Consider the following 21,010-nt stretch of genomic DNA (forward strand, 5'->3'; position numbering starts at 1 on the left):
TTGGCGGGGGGGCTGGACTGGATGATCTCCAGAGAACCCTTCCAAACCTAACGAGTTTGTGATTCTGTGACTCCCGTGCTCTCGGGCCGGGAGCCCGCCACGCCACCCCGCTGGTTCCTGCCCTGGTGCCCGGCGGCATCAGCGGGAGAGCTCGACCGCCACGCTGGGATCGGGGAGAATCGGCGGTCCCCTCCCCTCCCCTCCCCTCCCCTCCCCTCCCCTCCCCTCCCCTCCCCTCCCCTCCCCTCCCCTCCCCTCCCCTCCCCTCCCTTCCCCTCCCGGCAGGTGCGGGGCGGCCCCGCTCCCTTCGGTGCCCGCGGGCCCGGGCGGGGTGGCGCCGCCGCGGATTCAGGCGCTGGCCCGTCGCCAGCGGATCGGCGCGTGTTGCATCAGACGAGGCGCTCCGCCGCGGCCGCGGAGCCGGCTCGGTGTTGGCCGGGTGGCCGCAAGATGCTGCGGACATCACCCCGGCTGCTGCGGACCATCTGCACCACGGCTGCGGTGAGTGGCGCGGGGCGGGCGGCCGCGCACCTGGGTCCTCCCGTGCTGCGCTGTGCTGTGCCGAGCCCGCGATAGAACCGGTCGGGGGGCAACCGCAAGGAGGGGGATGGCGGGAGCGGGTATTTTCCAGGATGTGATGCCTATTGTCTCTGCCGAGGATTTAGCAAAGCGCTTGTGGCACGGCAGGGTCGGGAAAGGGCTCGGTGTGGGTGCAAAGGCTGCATCTTGCCCTTTTCGGCGAGCCCGGTCGCAGCCATCATCTGGGCGCTGCATCTTGCAGGGATGTGCCTGGAAGCTGCGGGGAACAGGTACCAGCGATGCTGTGATAGTGCCCGTAATCGTGTGTCAAGAACAATGTGATGCAGCCGTTCTCTGCCTCCCTCGGGCTGGATTTGCCCTGCGAGAAGCTGAAGGCTGTCTTCTCAATTAGAAGGGACCGTGCTCGTTCCCAGCGCCACAGTGAAGCCCGCGGCTCTGGCCTGTTTCTTTTGTGACCTTCTCATAGCCGGTTCATTGCTCTGGCATGGGCTGCTCAGGGCTGAAGTTGATGACCTAAATTCCTCTGCACCCCATGGTTTAGTCTTTTACAGCTGCTGCTCAGGGCTGAAGTTGATGACCTAAATTCCTCTGCACCCCATGGTTTAGTCTTTTACAGCTCTGAGCATTTGTTTCAAGCCATTTTCTTTGTGTCTGGTTACATATATAAACTGCAGGACTCCTGCAAGGAACCTCTCCCTGAAAGCCATGTCCAGTCCAAATTGTCCAGATGTGTACGTCTGGCTAGTTGAATGAGGCTCGGGGGATTTTTTTCTTCTCTAGAGATTGTTCATTGTTTCATGTTTGGCTGCTCAGTTTTCTTTGAGGACAGCAATCCTCCAAAGGTATCTGCATGGAAGGCATTAGAATAAGGAGATTTAACACAAGCCTTTTGGAAATGCAACCAGCAGTGCCAAAAAAAAAGAGAATGAATGAACGATGGGAACACATTGCCCTGGATGTGTATGTAGATGGGGGCGGGGCTCTACTATAGGCTTCTATTTGCAGGCACTGGAATTCAGCACATGTATGGGGATCTCAGTGGAAATAAAGTTGCAGTACTGCTTTTCAAAAGAAGCATCTCTCTGTAATAATTTTAAAAAGATGTAACGTTCAAATATTTTTAGCTTTACTAAATTCTTATGTGAATTAAGTAAAATATTTTAATCTTTTTTATTAAAAGGTTTGTACCCAGAGTAGCAGTTACTAAATCTTAATTTTCAGGAAACTTATTTAGAAGTGATAACCAATTAGATGCACATACAAAAAAGGCAGTCACAGAAAATTACTTTTATTAAAAAAAATTCTCCTCTGAAGAGATTTTGTAAGTTTTTACTCTTCTTAGAGAAGAAAATGTATATGTTGGATTCATCTCCCGTTTCTAGAAAGTAGAACTTGACAAGATAGTTAGCAGTATTTGTCAGGCTGTCATCTATGCAGTACTTAATTCTATTTGTTAGTTTTATTTCTATTTAAATGTTTTGGAAGAAAAAGAGAACCAGGATGGAATCAAACATTAAAATACTGTATAACTTTTAATGAGCTATTTTAAAATATATTCCAGTATGGTATCAAGAGATCACATGGACAGAATTTTTAAATACGCAAGTTAAACTTAAATCTGTGCTTTTGTATTGAGGTGGTCAAACACATGTGAACTTTGAGACATGTTGAGCATTTAAGATAAGACTGCTTGTACAAACACCTATTGGATTTTATGCTTCTACCTTTATCTTACTGTCTTCATTCAAATCATGAGTACTTGAGTCAAGAAAACATAATCACTGTTAATCTGTGTTATGCTATAAAAAAAATATAAAGTTAAAGAAGAAATTAAAGGTTCAGACAGTGAAAACAACAGAATTACAGCAGTGTGAAAACTGATTTCCTTAAATATTGTATTTGGCAGCTCTGTCATAATAACTGTATTATTCTATGATTAATCATAAAGGAAGGCCAGATCTCCCCAATTCACTTGAACTGCATTGTTTACTATAAATAGGAATTGGATAATCTTACAAAAGTGCAGCAAAAGATCCACTCTGATGCTACATGACCATTAACCTTCACAGGCATGGTTCATGCACACTACATGTTCATGGTCAGCTGCAAAAGGAGTCTAGTATATCTCTTAACATCACTGTCAAAAACCATAAAAAATTTAATCTCTGTGTGTGTTAGTGAGAATGATGGAGTATCTGTCTAGCACATTATTCAAAACCAAGATTGTTTTGTTGTTCTTTAACAGAATTTCTAAAGTTTTGTGATGAATGCTAGCAGTGGCACTCTAGCCAAAATGTGCCATTTCTGTAAGACAGAAAACACCAAACTCTTTTTCTTCTCTGTGTCATCTTATAGAACTTTCCATTTTAATTGAGTGCTATGTCCACATTAAATTCTTCTACAGAATTTTCCCACTTCCACAGGTCTGATCCATTTTAGGTACAAATGCTTAGGGAGAGTTTCCAAGAGAAGATATGAATGGCTATAACATCGCATGCACTTGTTCCACTGTAATTTTTCAAATAAAACAAAAAACAAAGAACTGAACTTGTGGTCTGAGCATGCAAGCCCTTCCACACAGATTTTTTTTTTTCACACACCGTTATCCACACAGATATTTTTTTTTTTAACTCAGTAGAAATCCTGTTCATGGCTGACTTGTGGGTACCATTCAGTGGAGAGAGAACTCAAGAATCACTGCTCATGGTTACCAGAACCATCGTGCGATTGAAACCAGTCAATTTGAGCTATCTTCTGGAAGTGTGAGGCAGCAAAGCTGATTTACTGCCAGAGTGATGTTTTTGTGTACTACAGAATTTTCCACACTGCAATCTTCTCAGTCTTGCCAGTTTCAGTTTGGATTTGGTGGGGTTTTTTTTAATTTGTTATTCATTTGGGGACTACATTCTCTCTTTGCTTCTCACCATTTGTTGATTCAGTTCCACAACTAGCACAAATTAAATGTGTGGCTTTACTGAAATTATGTTGATTTACAGCAACTCATGATTTGGTACTGGAACTGCTATGCCATTCCATGTAATATGAGAATCAGATTTATTCACAGGGCAACATGAAGTGGAAGTGTAGGAATAGAAGGTGCATATGTTATTAACACTTCATGAATAAACTCTTTGTGAAAAAGTAACTCTTTAAGTGGTGATAAATTTGAACTTAAAATTACAAGAAGATTGTCCAAGTATCAGAAAAGCAGCAGATAGCACAGGACAGAAATCAGAGGATTGCATACCATGTTAAACATGGTCAATGATCCAGCAGGTTAATCTTTCTCCAATTTGCCTGGCTATAGTTAAAATACTTGGGAGAATCTAATAATTGTTTTTTGTAGTACAGCAACATTTCTGCTGTAACGACATCCATCATAAAACATTGATAATAAGCACCACCTGCATCAGTTTGGCCTTGCTGGATAAGGATTGCAAGGATAAGCTGTAATTCAGAACAAGGCCTTGTCTTTGTTAAGAACAAAATAGTGGACTATTTGAGGTATAGCTGCCAGCAATGCAGTGTTGGTTAGTAGTATTGTGATCAGCAGTTTTAACAGTCTGATTTTGCAAAGGCCTGAGTTGTGTCCATCTTTGCATCTTACTGCTTGTTTCTGCTGCAGTGACACTTTACTATGCAGCTTCATTCTCAGGAAAAAAAATTTTTTTCAGTACAAATAATTATTTCCTATTGTTTTATATTTAAAAAACCCCACACTTCAATACTCCTATAATGGAACCTACCAATTTATAACTCCCTTTTCTAAAGCCAGCTGCACAACAAAAATGTAACCTGAAACCAGTAAAATACACCCATGATATGTCAGCTGTGAAATGAATTTCAGTGAATTGTGGTTTTAAGTAACCTGTTTTTCAAGACATTTCTCTTTGTCATGTGATCTGATGGGCAGTGCAGACCATTTGTTATCCAATCAATAACCCACTCAGTCAAAGTATACTCATGTCCCAGCACCCTAAGAAAAGGAGGGAGAAGATAAACAGACAGGTGCCAACTTACAAGGAAAACAAACGTCAGTGGTTAAGACATTCATAGGGCGTGTTGATTCCTCTAATGGGTCATAAGGAAAAAAAGAAGGCAAAGTCCAGTAGTGAAAAATGTAGTTCAGAACAAAGGTGGGGAGTGTGTGGATTTATTTCCTACCTTTCTATCAGGCCTCCCAAGAGGAGGGATCTGTATGGTGTGAGTCTAGGAACAGTTTGTGCCAGATTCAGCTTTGAGGAAGGTTAGTTTTCTCTTTATTCTGTGCGGACCTTTCCTTTTTAACTAGGTGTTATAGTCCATTTCTTTTTCAAAGGTTTCCAGTTTTTATTTTCCAAAAGCTGACTAAGAATGCAATGCATATAGAGACTGTTCCACCCTTCTGCCATGTTTCCATGCTCATTTCTGTTCCCCTGCTGGCCCTATGTTAGGACTTGTGCCTGTGCTATAAATTAGACCAGTGGAGAGATCCAGTTATAAATAAGCTGCATTTTTCATGTCGGTGCCTGCTCATTTCAGTACCCTAATGCAGTTCTTGCAGCTACAGCAGTACCAGTTCTGGGATAAAGGAGGTGTTAGAGGTGAGGGACTGGAGTTAGGGTGAGAGAGGAGCACAACTGCCACATAAATCTAAAAGGACTCAGAAGGAAAAAAGTAGTTTTTTCAGGAAGCGATCACTTGAAAAACATAGCAATATCTGATATTGTGATATAATTGTAGTGTTGTGATTCTATCATAAATTTCATAAATTATCATAAATTTAACTATCATAAATTAAAAAAAAAGTGGAGGTGGTTACTTGCTCCGTCTGAAGAAGCTCAAATCACTCTGTCTGAAAAAGCTTAAATCCCAGTCCAGTGTGCTGGAATCCAAATGCAGCAGGCAGTAGAAGTCCAGCAAGGGAACCTCACCTTTAGCACCTTTTTTTGCTAGTAGGCGTATCAAATGGATGATCATCACGTTTAACTTGGCAGGAACAGTGCAAGTTTGTCTTCTTTAGCCTCTACATGTTAACTACAAATAATATACCTCAGTTTAATTACAGGGATTTAGAGGGCATGTTCCAGCCACATAAATTATGTCTACAAAAAGTGTTTTATGTATGTTTAAAAAAATGTATTTTCATTTCTGATTATGGATAAGATCATGGAGCCTCTCATAAGAAGCAGTGGCTGGTCTGTCTAATGAAAATTCTAAAAAAGCCATACAGACACCACTGACAGTATCAGATGATAAGTTTCATGTGAAGTATGCTCTCTCTGAATTGTATGTTACCTGTCATTAATCTCAAAAATTTGATTATTGTTTCTTCAAAGATGATTATGTTAGAAAAACTATTCCATTTTAAATCAAACTGAAAATTGACAAAGAAAGAGCAGGACAGAAATGTAAGCAACAACATATTTTCTTTGCATTCTACAATATGTTTTGTTATAATTCTTTTTACCAGGCTTATCAACATAAGCTAAAGCTAGCCCTTATAGGCCAAAGTATTTTTGGACAAGAAGTTTATAACAAGCTGAGAAAAGAAGGACATAAGGTTGTGGGTGTATTCACCGTGCCTGACAAGAATGGACAAGCTGATCCTTTGGGTAAGTGTAACCTGAATCCAAATGTAAAAATTACAGGTGTACATAGTTTTCCTTTTCATTAGAAGGTTACATCTATATGGGAATGACTTGCATATATTGCCTTTGTTCCACTAAATCCAGTACAAGACCTATCCTTTAACAAACACCGGTCCCAGAACCAGTTTAATCTTGTCCATTGTCAGTACTTTAGAAAAGCAACTTTTAAAGTAGTTTCTAAATATGCAGGGCTGTATATTAAGGTATTGGAAAACCAAAATTAATTTGAATATCTTATTTGAATGTACACCCTAGAAGTAATCATTCTGAGCTAGAGCTGTGTCTTACAGCAAGTAGCTGCTGACCCTACATTCAAGTGCAAATGTCTGTCACCTGCTTCTTTGTGCTGGCTGGGACACTCAAGGCACTGAGCCAAGATTGTTCATCCCGGGCTTTCTGCCCTTTTTGACAAGCTTGTGTGTGGCAGTGTACCTGCAGAGGCTATTTCCCTTCCATCTGGACTATGGAAAACACATTCAAAAGGTTGGAGGAGGCTTTGCTCTCCCTTTTTCCATTCTCAAGGTGCATAAGGATTTTCTAGGCTTACCAAAGAAAGAAATTTTTCTTATTCAGTTTTGTACTCATTTTACTTAGAACCCAGCATGGCAAAGAAGCTAATTTGGAACCATCTGAATTGTCACTTTTCTTTGTTTTTGTTTCAGTGACACAAGTTCAAAGACAGCAAGTTAATATAATTAGCAAATAAAAGTGCCAGAATGGAATGTACCTTTATGGAGAATCTGAAATCAAAACTACATTCCATGAGCTGTTTCAATTCTCTCTTGGTTTGGTTGGGGGCTTTTTTGGTGGTTTTTGTTTTGTTTTGGTTTTTGTTTAGTGTTTTGGGTTTTTGTTTGTTTTTGTTTTTGTTTGTATGGTCCTGACACGTTTTTACAGAACTCTCATGAGGGAAGAATCAAACATAAGTTTTGCTTACTAGTGCTGTGGTGTTCACAGACTAGCATGTAATTCTTAACTCTACCTCATTAAAAGATTTAATCACACTTTGGAAAAATTAGAGAAGGCAACTATTAGCTTAGAAAATGAAAAATTGACCATCCAAGTCGTGTTGGATTACATTGTATAAAAAGTTTATGTACAATATAGCATAACTTGTTTACATTATATAAATTATTCTTGTACAGTTGTTACACTAAAAATGCAACTGAGTAAATCTTCCAATCTTGCAATCATGTGTTTATTTTTAACTAAAACCACAGGATTAATTTAGTCAAATCTTTCCTGATTGGGGGAAAAAAATGAAATTAAATTACTAAATAACTTAACTTCTTTTTACTTCCAGATGACTCAAAAGCTTAAGTCTCAAGTTTTTCCTGAAGTTTTCTGTGCCCTCAGTCAGCTACAGTCTTTGTTTTCTTAAAGTAACTTCACTACACACTAACTTGCATGGAGTAATATTTAAATAAGAATTTACCTAAGATTTAATCAACAGGCTAAAGATGCTTCAGGTCAAGCTCAAGATCCAGTTTCACAGACAAAAAAGGGAAAGTAAAGTTTGAGTACCTGTCTTTTCTGCTTCATTGGTACTTACTAGCAAAGTCATAAGAGTGAACTGAAAGTTGAGATTTACCTAAGATGTAGGAAAGATAATCAAAGACAGAATTAATAAAATATATCCAAGCACAAAGGTTTTTAAACAGCATACAGAAGAGCACTCTGTGGTCACATAATTGATGATTCGCTTCAGTTGTCATGTCATATGTCTCTGACTTGAATTTTTAACACAAAATGAAAAAAAAAAATAATACTGTTCTTGTCCCTCAGCACTGGCAGCAGAGAAGGACGGTACTCCTGTTTTTAAGTTCCCCAAATGGAGAGCTAAAGGCAAGCCTATCCAGGAAGTAGTTGCAGCCTACAAATCAGTTGGAGCAGAGTTAAATGTCCTTCCATTCTGTACACAGTTTATCCCCATGGATGTTATTGACTGCCCAAAACATGGCTCTATTATTTATCATCCATCCATCCTACCACGCCACCGAGGAGCTTCTGCAATCAACTGGTGAGTTCTGTGCACCAAAACCACGTGTTTGTCATGTTAGGGTGCTGGTCTGCACCTGTTACTCTTGTAAATGCTGCAGTTCTCTTGACTTGCAAGTGCTCTGAAGGAACTTCTCTGGAGCAGCTGACTATTTGGTACATGAACTGCACTTCATATCTGGGATTCGTTATTATTTCCAATGTGAGCTCAGCTGTTACTCTGGGAGGATCAGTGGTATGAGCTGTACATTCATATATTTTACTCACATGCATGAATCGACAATCTGGAGTTTCCATAAGCAGAACACTGCTGTAGTGATTCATTCCCTACAAACACTCAATAACTATCACAGGAATGTCTGATACAGACCCTAAGATTTCACAGAGTGGAAGGGAGAAGAGAGACCCCGCAAGAAAAAAACTTTATCTCACAAGATAGGCTCAAATCATCACCCTAAAAGAACTACACTGCAAAAATGGCCTCAACAGACTCAAATCAGGCACTCTTGTGACTACAGAAATGACATTATCACAGTGTCTAAATTCAGTAAGAAATAATCTAAATATGGAGAAACAATTTGAAAAGAATCTTACAGGCAGCATGACGATTATCTGAATCCACAGTGTTGTGGATTCAAAGCAACAGCATACTTAGTTTTGTTTAAATTTAATCCTTCCTGGAAAAAGTACCAAACTGAAATACTTAAACAGAGGTGTTGAGGAGACTATTAGAGAGGTAAAGATTTCAAAAAGTGTCAGTTGTGTCCAAGTGTGTAAAGTAAAATAGCATCAACTCAGCAGAAAATGAGAGTGAGACAGTCCAGAAAATAAATAAAGAACCAGCTTTTTAAGGCACAAAATGTAATACCAACAGTTCCTCCAAATATGTTAAAGGTTGGAGGTATGTAAGTGGTAGAGATGTGGGATTTAACAAAGGTATTTTATCAAAGAGAATACCACAGTAGGGAATCTGTATTGGTATTCAGGATAAAGGAGCTTAAGACGTTATTATCCTACAGTCCTTCTTTGTGTGGAATAAATCAAAACAATTAATTTGAGCTGAATTGTGAGCAGAAGATATTTTTGTGAACTGATGAAGGAATAAGAAACTCTTTGTCAGGACCACAGGACTTCAGCAAATTGGAAGTTGCAGATTTGAGATGACGTGCAACATTTCATTTTCTTAAGGTTATGTTGATGCAGGTGACTGGGAAATAGCAAAAGTAATACCAGTTTTAAAAAGGCTGAAAGAGAAAGCCAGGAAACTTTAGATCAATGACTCTGATTTTAATATTTAAATTCCTTAAATAATAAGGAATACACTTTCTATGCAAATGAGTAAATGTGATAATGTAAGAGTAAGAAAATGAGAGGTCAAATTCAAAATTAAGAAACATTACACAATGCACACAAGGGGAAACCCCCATGACTATATATAAGCAGTGTTAAAGTTAATTGTTGTTACTCAGAAAAGGATTATTGTTACTCACCATGTAAGGATCCATTCATTCAAGAGTTGTACTCGATGGTCCTTGTGGGTCTCTTCCAATTCAAAATATTCTGTGATTCTGTGGTCTTAAATACTGTCTGCATCTCAGTTGGAACATGAACTAGCTGAGTTCAGAAAACGCTAAGAAAGATGGTCAAGAGTATAGCACAGTTTTGACATGATTGGAGACAAATAATGGAGTCTTCAGACTGGAAAAGAGGTCATTGGGAAGGGCACACACTAGCTGAGCCATGGAAGACATGGAAAGATGAAAAAGGAATGTTTGCTCATTCTAATCAAAAGTCAGGGAGCAGCTAGCAAAGACATCAAGTAGTAGAATTTTTCCAAATAAATGAGATCCTTTTGCTCCATGCTGTTTGTTGTTAAATTGTGCAACCTCATATATAGAGAGCTCTAAAAGGATGCTTTTATGGAGGAGAAGTTCATCAAGATGTATTTCACAGGAAGCTGTAGACACAAACTCTCTTTCAGGAAGTTCTTTCAGCAAGTGCAAAGATTTGCAGAAATGGAATGTATTACAGTGTTGTATCACTGTGTCTTGCTCCACTTTGCATATTCCTTCTGCAAAAGAAATCTATCTTCTCCTGCCCTTCTCAAGTAAAGGCCATTGTCCCAAGGCCTTTAAACTAAACTAGGATTTGGCCTTGACTGACTGTTCTTGTGTTTCACCCTCTCACCCCTCACTCTAGTCATTACTTTCACATATTGCGGCTACAGCCCTGGTGCTGATCAGATCCTTTATCCCCACAGTATAACCAAGAAAACCTTTGAGAATTAGACATGGCTAAACATAACTAGGTACAAACAAGGGCCCTGGGGTGCACAGGGTTCCTCACTCACTTCCTTTACAGTCTCTTCCAGCTGCTGCCACTCTGTTATCAGCAGCCCTTTGTGGAGGGAGCTGGCGGACAGAGGAGGGAACACACAGTAGTTCTTACCTTGTCACCTATTCAGCATCAGAGGCATTTGCTTATAAAACCTTCTTTTCCATGCTGAGGACATCCATTTCTCACTAGAGAACTTTTTTGGAATTTTTATGTAATAAAAGCCAGAAGAAATGCAGCTAAATATGTGAAAGATCTGATAAGGGCTAGCCAAACTTCTGTAAGCTTTCACTTATGTTATACCTGCCAACTTCCCCAGTTGTCTTTGGAGTTTGTCCCTTTTTCATCCTATATGTACTTTTGTGTACTTCACTCATTTTAGTAATGCAGCTTTCAGTGCTTATAATTAATAATGAATTTTCCTGTGTATAAGCCAGATCTCAGACAATCCTGTTACAACATGGGCTGCTGAGGGAATACTTACATGAGATATGTATTACTTAAAATAGCATGGAAGTTTGCATGCATATAAATGGCTGAAAACATGCAGGAAATATTTTTCTCATAATTTCTGGCTGCTCCCTTAAGCACACTTCAGTCTGATTTTCCATTATTCTGAGACACGTGCCAAAGGAGAGCTGTAAAATTTTAGGTGGCTGAAGCTCCCTTTGGATGAGAAGCAGATTCTGAGCTGAGGTAAATCAGCACAGGTCTAATGTAAGCATTGCTATGTTCATGCACAGCAGCTCAGAATCTGGCTGGAAAGCCTTAATTCCATTAATAACTTTTCCTTAAACATTTGCATATTTATCATTTTCCACTCTGAGTTTAACTCCTTTTCAGCTGTGTGTCAAATGTACTTTCCTTTTTGACCTACAGATGAGCCATGAGGCTTAGCTAATCATGAATTATTAAGATAATATTCTGTTAGATGCTTCCATCTTTAAAATTCTGTCATAACTGTTGCACAGCTTTTGCTCTGTGTCTTACCATTAAGAGTAAGTAATTATCACAGTGAACTATGTGAGACAGCCTGGCTTCACTTGCAGCATTTCCTATGTCACTTTGTGGGAACCATACATCAACAGTTTCAAAACTGTGGGTTCCTGGATGTGAAGTGAGCAGTGAAAATATAGCAAAGATTGTTAGGATTTTCTTTTCTATCTTCCTGAAGAAAATGAATGCAAACATGAATGTAAATGTGAGTTGATATTCCTAACTACTTTAATTTTTCTGTATTTACTGTAAGTATTTTTATGCCTAGGACTTTAATTCAAGGAGATAAGAAAGCAGGATTTACTATTTTTTGGGCTGATGATGGTTTAGACACTGGACCGATACTTCTACAGCGAGAATGTGATGTTGGCCAAAATGATACCGTGGATGACCTGTATAACCGATTTCTCTTCCCAGAAGGAATAAAGGCTATGGTATGTTTAACTGTACTAAATACCAGCTTTTTAAGAGGAAAAGGGCTTCAAAGTAAAGGAAAAACAGACAAGATATATGCATTTGGGAAGGCAGAGATTGAGATACTCAGCCAAATCCTAGATTTCACTGGAGCTGTGTGGCTGCCCAACAGCTGAGGATATGACCTCAGAATATTTGTTGCTGACAGCAGGCAGAGCATATTCTGTTTCCACAGATGGCATGAAGTTGAATTTGTTTGGAATGTGGCTCTTTCCATACAAGACCAAATCTTTTAAAGGCTTAGCAACAGCAAAAAAATTAGGTGTGAGATTTTTAAAAAAACAGCAGTATGGTGTTTGAGGCTCAGAGTTCTGGTGGATTAGCTTTGGGTCTGTGCTTGTCATTTTTTGTATTTTTTAAAGTGAATAAAAAAAAGGCACAAAAAATACTCAGCATTGCTCCTTGGAGATTTTTTTCTCTCCTTTCATTTAAATGCAGAAAAATAACTTTTTGGAGAGAGAAAAAGGAAAAAGTTGAATGCAATCATACTGAGGCACATTTTTGTTCTGGAGAATTCAGACAGCTGTTCTGAGTTTGGTGACTAGGTACTCCCATGAAATTCTGGAGGCTATTTCTTTTGTCAAAGAGATTCAAGGAAACACACATGTTTGTTCAGGGCAGCACTGGTCCCTTGGAGTTTGGAAATACCAGGTTTGAAAAATTCGAAACCAATTAATCCTTGTGGCAGAAAGTCTTATGCTGTTATTCTGAAGTATGACTGAAGAAAAAGGTGAACCAAGCTAACATTAAATCTACCTTTTAATGTAGGTGGAAGCTGTACATCTAATTGCTAATGGTAAGGCCCCTCGTATACCTCAGCCTGAAGAAGGGGCAACATATGAAAGGATCCAGAAAAAGGAAAATGCAGAGGTAGTATGAAGTAACACCATTTTTTTTGTGCATAGTACTAAAAAAGTTATTAATTCAGATTACAGTAGCAGCAATATGAAGTTAACGTGAATTTTAACTGAGTTGTTTCCTCACCTCTTTTTCCTGGAATACCTCTTAGGATGCATGTCATGGAGCCCTAGGCTAACTTCCATTTTCCTTTCAGTAGTTACATGTATTTAGAAACTTGGTGTCCTATTCGGGATCATGTACAGGCAGCTAAGAGGCAGCTGCAATTTCAGTGGATTCTTACTAAGCCACCATACTTGTGAATACAAAATTGAATCAAGGTCACTCTATTTGTTTGCCAACAGGCCATATGAAATTCTCTACCAGAAATACATTTGATTTTAGGAAAAAAAAGTTTTGGCGCCTTTCCTTCTAGTGCCAAAAAATAACAGTGGCCGTATAAACAACAGATAAAAATATTAATTGAATTCCCATATTAGAATTATTTTATCTAAGCATCCCTACTGCATTATATGATCTTATTTGTGTTTGGGAAGGTGTGGTGGTGCATCCTAGCATGTCTTGATTTCCTAGATCTCCTGGGACCAACCTGCAGCAGCTTTGCACAATTGGATTCGAGGGCATGATAAAGTGCCTGGAGCATGGACAACAATAAATGGACAGGTATGCTCTGAAAACCAGAAAAATATTTTTATCTATACTCCCTTTTTGACTCCTTTTTATTATAAAATTAAAGATATCTGCATACAGGTGAATATAAATGGCTATTACACTGGAGTAGCTCTAGTCTGATGACTTTATGTTTTGTGCGTATCTAGAACAGGCACCTAAAAAAATATGCAGAACACAGTAGTTAAGAGGTCTTAATAGCAGAATTAATTTAATTTGAAGAAATATAAGTACAATATATGAAAAAAAAGAGACATGGTACAAAGGTATGAAGAGTAGAACAAACTGTGCCAGTCATTTTGGGAAGCAGGTATGCATTACAATATAATACAGCCCACGTATAGTGGCCAACATCACAGTATGGACAGCAAAATGAAACACTGTGGGCTGCTGAAATAACAGGGTTTCATTTTAAGGAGATGTGGGCCTAGATAGTTTGCAAAAATAAATCTATGAAATTTTATAGAGTGAAGTGGTCCCTCACTCTGGGCATGCACTGTCAAAAGCTGCTCCCTTTCCTGCACTGGTTGCAGTATGCATATTGTTACAGCTCAGCTGCTTTGCAGGTTTAGGCAATTTGCGAAGTTTTACTTGTTCGGTGTTGTAAAGATCTAGAAATGTTGTAACATATTTTCCATGTATAGGTAATTATATTTTATTTCCATTATATTAAAGCTTCAAAACAGTATAATAAAGTTGTTAAAACTTTACAGTGCACCTAGAACCTGTGCACTTTTAATTGCATTTCTTTTAGGTGGTTACTTTTTATGGCTCATCGTTACTTGATGCTTCAGTGCCTGCTGGACAAGAGCTGACAATAAAAGGTGCTTCAAGACCAGGACTTGTGACACAGAATGGTCTAGTTGTTTTTGGAAATGATGGGAAGATGGTAAGTGCTCAGCCTGGCAAACATAAGCATGGATGGAATAGTTTGAGCAAGAAGGGCAGGTAGTGCGGAACTGTCAAGCTAGATGAATCCAGGTGCTACCGATTGACAGCTGATTCACTTGGAGTTTTATCAATCCTCTACCATCCTATAGAGAAGACATTCACGTTGTGCTTTTCACTCAATCCATAGTAATTTCCTATATGGAGTAAAATCTGTTCTTACTAGGAGAGAATTTAAAAGACAGGTATGAGTGGCCTGTGCTAAATTGCCTGCGTCATATCAGATTTCCTGTAAGCAATTTATTTCACTATTTCAATCACTCTATTAATGCCTAAAAACTCTTTACCCAAGGATTTGCTACCTCCCAAACAATTTAAAATCATATCCTCTCATTTTTCAGGTACTAGTGAGAAATCTGCAGTTTGAGGATGGAAAAATGATCCCTGCATCTAAATACTTCTCTGCTGATGACACAACTGCCCTGGAACTTACAGAAGAGGAGAAAAAGATTGCAGAAGATATCAGAGTAATTCCCTAAACTGCTTCAGTGGGATATTATTCAGACAAAAGCTTTACATACTTATTTTTGGCAAGGGATATCTTTTGTTTAGTCATGCAAGTAAATTTTTGATAAAATGTACTCAAAGTATATTGGGGGTGAAGGTTTAGTTATTGATAATAATTCAGGTGGGGATTCACTGGTGTATTTGTCTCACTTTACAAAGTTTTCTTTCAGATACAGGTGATACAAAAACAGTCAGTGCAGGTAGTGGTAAATATCTACAAGTGATGAAGGTGGGGTGAGGAAAAACAGACTGAGCTTCACCTCATAAAAGTGAAGTTTTCAACACTGGCAGACTGGGACAGTTCTTGGAATCTTTTTTTCACTGTGGCGTTCATCACTAGGATGTGCTCAGAATGGGCCTGTTGGACAGGCTCCAGGGAGTCTCAAAACAACCTTCTAAAAGCAAAAGGCAGCAGTTTTCTCACTGTACCTGTGTGCACTTCTTCTACCACAACAACACACAAGGGGCTGGCTGCCAGAGGGATGGGAACAGCTGGAGCAGAAAACTCTCATAGCCAGAGAGGAACTTTCCTACCCTCTCCTGAAATCCATCCCTCTGTAGTGTCAGGGCCTTAGCTGAAAGCTGCATTTATCATTAAAGAGCCGGAGCAAATGAATCATAGATGTCTTCCCTTGTGCTGACTCTGCTGCAGGGTTATAACTTTTGGCACAGGTCAGGCAGCTTCATGTACTAATATTTTAAGCTGCTGATTCAAGATTACCTTGAACCTGCTGCCAGCAACATAAATGCTGCCTGAAGCTATTGAATGACTGAGAAAATTATGAAAAGAATTATAAACTGATCAATTGATGACACTGCCTGCTAACTGCGAAACTCAGTTATAATTAATTGAAATATTACATTACCAGTTATTGAACTGTTTATTTCTCCATCTCATGCATGCAGCTTAAACTACTTCTCAGCCTTGGCCAGGTGCCTGAAATACCATCAATCCATTCATAAAGTGCCCTAGGCTGTCCTTGCCTATACTGATGACACATTCTGTAATGCAATAGGAACTTATTATTTGGAGGATAAAACATCTTTCAAAGATGGGCCTGAAAAGTTTTAGCACTACACCATTCAGGTTTCTTGCCTGATTGGGTAAAATTACCATGGACAAAACACTATATTTTGATCATCTAATTGTACTGAAAAATTTCTTGTCTGACATCATGCCTCTAGATTGTTTTAGACCCTCTTAAAATAACTTCATGTTTTAGAAACCTTTGAAATAATATATGTTGTAGGTAGTAATACTATAGAAAATACAGTTGGATAAATACTTTTTGCTATTAGATGATTATTCATTATTGCCTCTGTTATTGTTCTGTATTATTAGGCTATTTGGAAGAGAATTTTAAGCAATGTTGCTGTGATTGAGGATTCCACAGACTTCTTCAAATCTGGAGCATCCTCTATGCATGTTGTCAGGTAGGAATATTCAAAATAAGGAAATTGCAAAGCCAAAGTTAATGAAAAAAGTTGTCATGGTGCATTTAAATCAGTGGTGTTAAAAAACCTTATCCCTCTATGTTTTCCAATAACTTTAATATTCCCTTTCTTACCTTGGAAGCAGTTCTTCTCCCTAAGTTATGAGATATTGCTGTAATCCTGCTCTTTCTACTGAAGGAAAATTCCCCTAAACTTCAGGAACATCATGCCCAGAGGAGCATGGTGATGCTCAAACCTGTCTGTGTGCAGCCACAGGTATCTCCAGACCAGGGGATTGACTGGGAATCTGAGCAAAGACCTCCCCAGAGGGAAAGAGAAACCTTTCACAGAAAGAATTGAGCCCATGCTTAAAGATGCACTGAGTTTGTCATGGCTTGGGTCACCTCGTTTCCCTTCTTTTTGCAGCACAGACCGTAATATAAAACCAGCATTTTTAAACAAACTGATTATTGTTCTGGATACCTACCAAGCTCAAAGTCCTCCATATTTTGGTTGGAGTAGTCCCAAATATTATTTTCCAATGGCATATCAATATCTTCTAGTAACTGATTTTCAAAAGTTTTATTGAGAGTATTCCAGAAATGATGTTTTCTTTTTCATAGCATCCACAATTAAACCAACAAATTTCAGGAAAGTGCATCATTTCTGTGCCCTTTTCAGAGAAACACACACACATATTCACCTGCATGCAAACTGAGGCCCAGTTTTAATCCCTTTTACCCTTCTAATGATTCAATTATCTGGAGAATTCTTTAATTTTTAATTAAACTTACTCCTTTTTCAAAATCTTTAGAATGCTAGAAGAGATCAAACAGAAACATTGTGGACTGCAGCTACAGAATGAAGATGTGTATATGGCCACTAAGTTTGCAGACTTTATTCAGATGGCTGTCAGAAGACTCAGAGGAGAAGACAAAGAAGAAGAGTTAGTCATTGATTATGTAAGGCCTTTAATTTTGCATTGTTGCTTACTCTTTCCTGGGTTTTAGGGGAAGGCAGACAATGCATTTCATTAGACTGCTTGATGCAGTAGGAAAGCAAACTACTTGGTTATACAAACTTCTATATATTTGTATCTGCTTTCCATTACATTTTACTTCTAACAGCCACATATATAGGCTAAAATGTGTCTGGATATTGGCTGCAGATATCAAAAGCTTGTTAAGCTACATTAAAATTTTAGTTATTATAATTTTAAAATAATTTAGATTTTATTTCATCCAGGTTTCAAAAAATATGAACAACATGACTGTGAATATGCCATACCAATGTTTCATAAATGGGAAATTTATAGATGCTGATGATGGAAAAACATATGACACTATAAATCCAGCAGATGGATCAGTAAGTAATTTCTAAATATGATTAATGCCAGATTATTGAATTGGTATTGCCTATTAAAAATTTGAAACATCACCTGAATATTGGTAATTCTAAAACTTAAATTTTAAAACTTGTATTTTAAAGTATAATAAATTAAACAACCTCTTTAAATAATTTCAAATTTCAGTTTACTTTACATTTGGGGTATTCTACAATTTCTTCCATTTGAGTCAAGCTGCAAAGCAAAAATAACCTACTTCTACTTCAATTATTACATCACTTTTCACACCCAGCTGAACATTTTGCCTTGATTTCATTCTTGTTTAGCTTTGCAAACAGAAATTGATGGAGTTCCTTTGCTAAAGAAGTGTTTCTTTTAGGATATTTGGTATATTTCTGTCAGTAATCAACTTCTTTCTTTTTTACTTTTTAAAGTAAATCTGATACATTAGGGTAATTTTGACACTAAAATGTCCCTTTAAATTCTCAGTAAGAAAAATAACTTTTCAATAGGAAAATACATACTGTTGCACTTTAATACATGCTGTTGAACTGCCCAATATTGGTTGAGCAAATCATAACTATGAATTATATATAAGAGAAGTGATTCTGATGTCCATGTAGATGCCATTTAATTCTGAAGTAAATGAAGTCTCCTGAAATCAATGACAAAAATTTTACTATCATTAGAAGTCAGACTCTGATACTTTTCCTGAAACTCATTATAGAATGGAATGAAAGTCAAAACCATTCTGTGTTAGGATTTACAATGTGTGTATTTAGAACACAATCATCATAAAATACTGTGTGTTTATGGTGGTTTATAACAGAAGCTGCATTCCGTAGAAATGGAACATATGGGAGTTGTTTTAGCATGTTGAGATATTAGATTGAGATACCACACAAAAAGACTTCCAGCTTTTGTTGGAAGTGTGAAACCAATACCACATTGCTTTTATATATGGAAAGAGAGGGTGAGATCCAGTGGGACAATATAGTATAAGCAGGGCAACCCTGATGAAGGGAAGAAATGACAAGGAGGACTCCATTGATATCAGAAGGCTAATTAATTACTTTATTATACTGTATTACATATAAACTGAATCTGCACCAGCAGTCAACTCAACTGAACAGAATCTTGTCCCTGTCTGCTGGCTGACAGTCTGGACATGCACTTGGCCCTGATAGGCCAATGAAACAAAAACCCATCACTTTGGGTAAACAATCTCCATATTGCATTCTACTTTTGCACAAACAGAGGCACAGCAAATGAGATAAGAATTGTTTCCTCTTTCTCTGAGGTTCCTCACTACGATTCCCAGAAAATATCCTTGGGAAAGTGTGCCTTGCTTTTCTCTGTGAGGAGAAACGCACCCCCAGGACAGTGCACCTTACTTTGAAGAAAAAGAAAGATTAAGGAATCTGTCTCCCTTCAGTGTCCTCCAAATTCTGCCACCTCAATTGTGTCTAAACTTTTTGCAGCCCACGTGGCTTGCCCACGACAACTGCCACAGATGAGGATATTAAGTATTTGTTTATACCCAGTCTAGAAGTTTGGGAGGAAGGAGTAACATTCTGTATCCCAATATTTCTTTGTGAGCTAACACAATGCTACCTTTGCACAGGTAATAGCCAGTGTATCTTCTGCCTCAGTGGCTGATGTTGACAAGGCAGTGGCAGCAGCAAAGGAGGCTTTTGAAAATGGTGAATGGGGGAGGATGAATGCGAGGGAAAGGGGGCGACTCATGTACAGGTATGTACAAGACAGCTTGCATTTGTTTCATTTCCTCAAATCTTGTTTTGTTTCTCTGAAGAATTGTTGTATACATTTTCTGAAGGTGATGGATGTTCATAATTCCACTGTCAGAGGATCCAGACTAGCCATCTTTTCATCCCCTGATTGATTTCAGTGTAGCAGCCTCAACTCTTAGCCTGCCAACCTTTCTTGTGTCAGAGAACTTGTGGTCTCTCACTGCTGCCAACCTTTCATTATTATTTATGAATGGAAGCAAAGAATATGAGCAAAATATATTTTAAATACTTGATGTCTTCATTTAATCTACATGAGTTTCATTGCAAAGATTGAGAATTCCCTTGTAAACACCCATCCTTCCATGTAAGTGAGGCTAAGCTTTAAAAACTGTCTACGTGAGTTAGGTAGGCAGAGATTTGACCTTGCTAAGCCTGCCTGCATGTGCACTCCATACAGTAAATGCACACCTTCATTGCCACTAATTTTGAAGTAGACTGTAACTGATGCTAGATTTTTCCAGGATCATATGCCAGCAGCTGGCTAAAGACCCACTGTAGGAGATGTGTTATGCTCTGCAGAGAAAGAATTGTCCTGTGCAGGAATTTTCTAAGCTAATTCAAACATTTACCTGAGATACTTTTATCTCTTTTTTGTATCTGTCTCACCGTGTCTGGTTAATGCCTGGTTCTTATTTTTGGCCATGTTGCTGTTGGTTCAGAAGATAAGCAGAAGTTTTGTTGAATTAATGCTATTTTAATGGTGAGCTTTGGTTCTTGAAGGGGCAGAGGTGATCTTAGAAAGATGGCAATGCTGACTAGATAGTGTGAGCGTGACACAGGAGGCAGCTAATAAAATCCCAAGTATTATAGATTCTCCATATGCAGTATGATGCTTCTCCCAAAGCACAGGGAGAACACTGTCCTGCAAACTTCAGGTGACTAGAAGCATCAGAGCTTCCCTATAAAGAAAACCTCTTTTGTGGGCTATATGAAAAGCTTTCAATGCTTTTTCAGGTCTAAACATGCAAATGAATGAGCAGACATGAGTAAAGAAGCTACTTTTTCAGGTTGCTTCTCCTGAAAAAATGCCACATGTTTTATAAAACATTGCAGGAATCTTAGGAAAAAAGAATGAAAGCAAAGCGGAACATTCTTATCTTATTAAGTATGTGACCAGGCCATGGAAAAAGGCCTGCAGGACTCTTGAAAAGTTAGTAGTCATCACAAGAGAAAATGGGCAAGTCAGAGCTGAACGTTAAATGCTTATGTTTTTCATGAGTGTGCACATATTCAAGGCATGCATAAACTTGTGTTTAATTTGTATCAGGAATGTAGAGTACTTGAGAAACGAAGTTAACTCTGACCTAAAGAGAAAATTTTAAGGTGTGAAAACTCTTGCTCTCTTTTAGACTTGGAAGATTTGCAAGAATAGCAATATTAGGTAGAGAAAAATACAGTTCCCTTACCATGGGCTGGTTATCCCTGGATTAAAAGCTTTGCTTAGGGAACTTTAGGATAAAACACCA

The 21,010-nt window shown here is 38.5% G+C and overlaps 1 protein-coding gene across 2 annotated transcripts in view; it reads left to right on the forward strand.

Annotated features, from left to right (window-relative positions):
- The first annotated feature begins 286 nt into the window (after window positions 1–286).
- ALDH1L2 (aldehyde dehydrogenase 1 family member L2) overlaps window positions 287–21,010 on the forward strand; it is a 29,319-nt gene continuing 8,595 nt past the window's right edge. For both annotated transcript variants that reach the window (XM_059471827.1, XM_059471826.1), the window contains exons 1-12: window positions 287–501; window positions 5,993–6,134; window positions 7,956–8,190; window positions 11,767–11,932; window positions 12,741–12,842; window positions 13,404–13,493; window positions 14,254–14,388; window positions 14,789–14,914; window positions 16,297–16,388; window positions 17,203–17,350; window positions 17,634–17,753; window positions 19,358–19,485. In XM_059471827.1, the coding sequence (XP_059327810.1) occupies window positions 451–501; window positions 5,993–6,134; window positions 7,956–8,190; window positions 11,767–11,932; window positions 12,741–12,842; window positions 13,404–13,493; window positions 14,254–14,388; window positions 14,789–14,914; window positions 16,297–16,388; window positions 17,203–17,350; window positions 17,634–17,753; window positions 19,358–19,485 (1,535 nt within the window). In that variant the 5' untranslated portion in view covers window positions 287–450. The remainder of the gene's footprint in view (window positions 502–5,992; window positions 6,135–7,955; window positions 8,191–11,766; window positions 11,933–12,740; window positions 12,843–13,403; window positions 13,494–14,253; window positions 14,389–14,788; window positions 14,915–16,296; window positions 16,389–17,202; window positions 17,351–17,633; window positions 17,754–19,357; window positions 19,486–21,010) is intronic.

Source organism: Ammospiza nelsoni, chromosome 5 (genome assembly GCF_027579445.1).
Source record: "Ammospiza nelsoni isolate bAmmNel1 chromosome 5, bAmmNel1.pri, whole genome shotgun sequence".
In the NCBI taxonomy this organism is placed as follows: Eukaryota; Metazoa; Chordata; class Aves; order Passeriformes; family Passerellidae; genus Ammospiza; species Ammospiza nelsoni.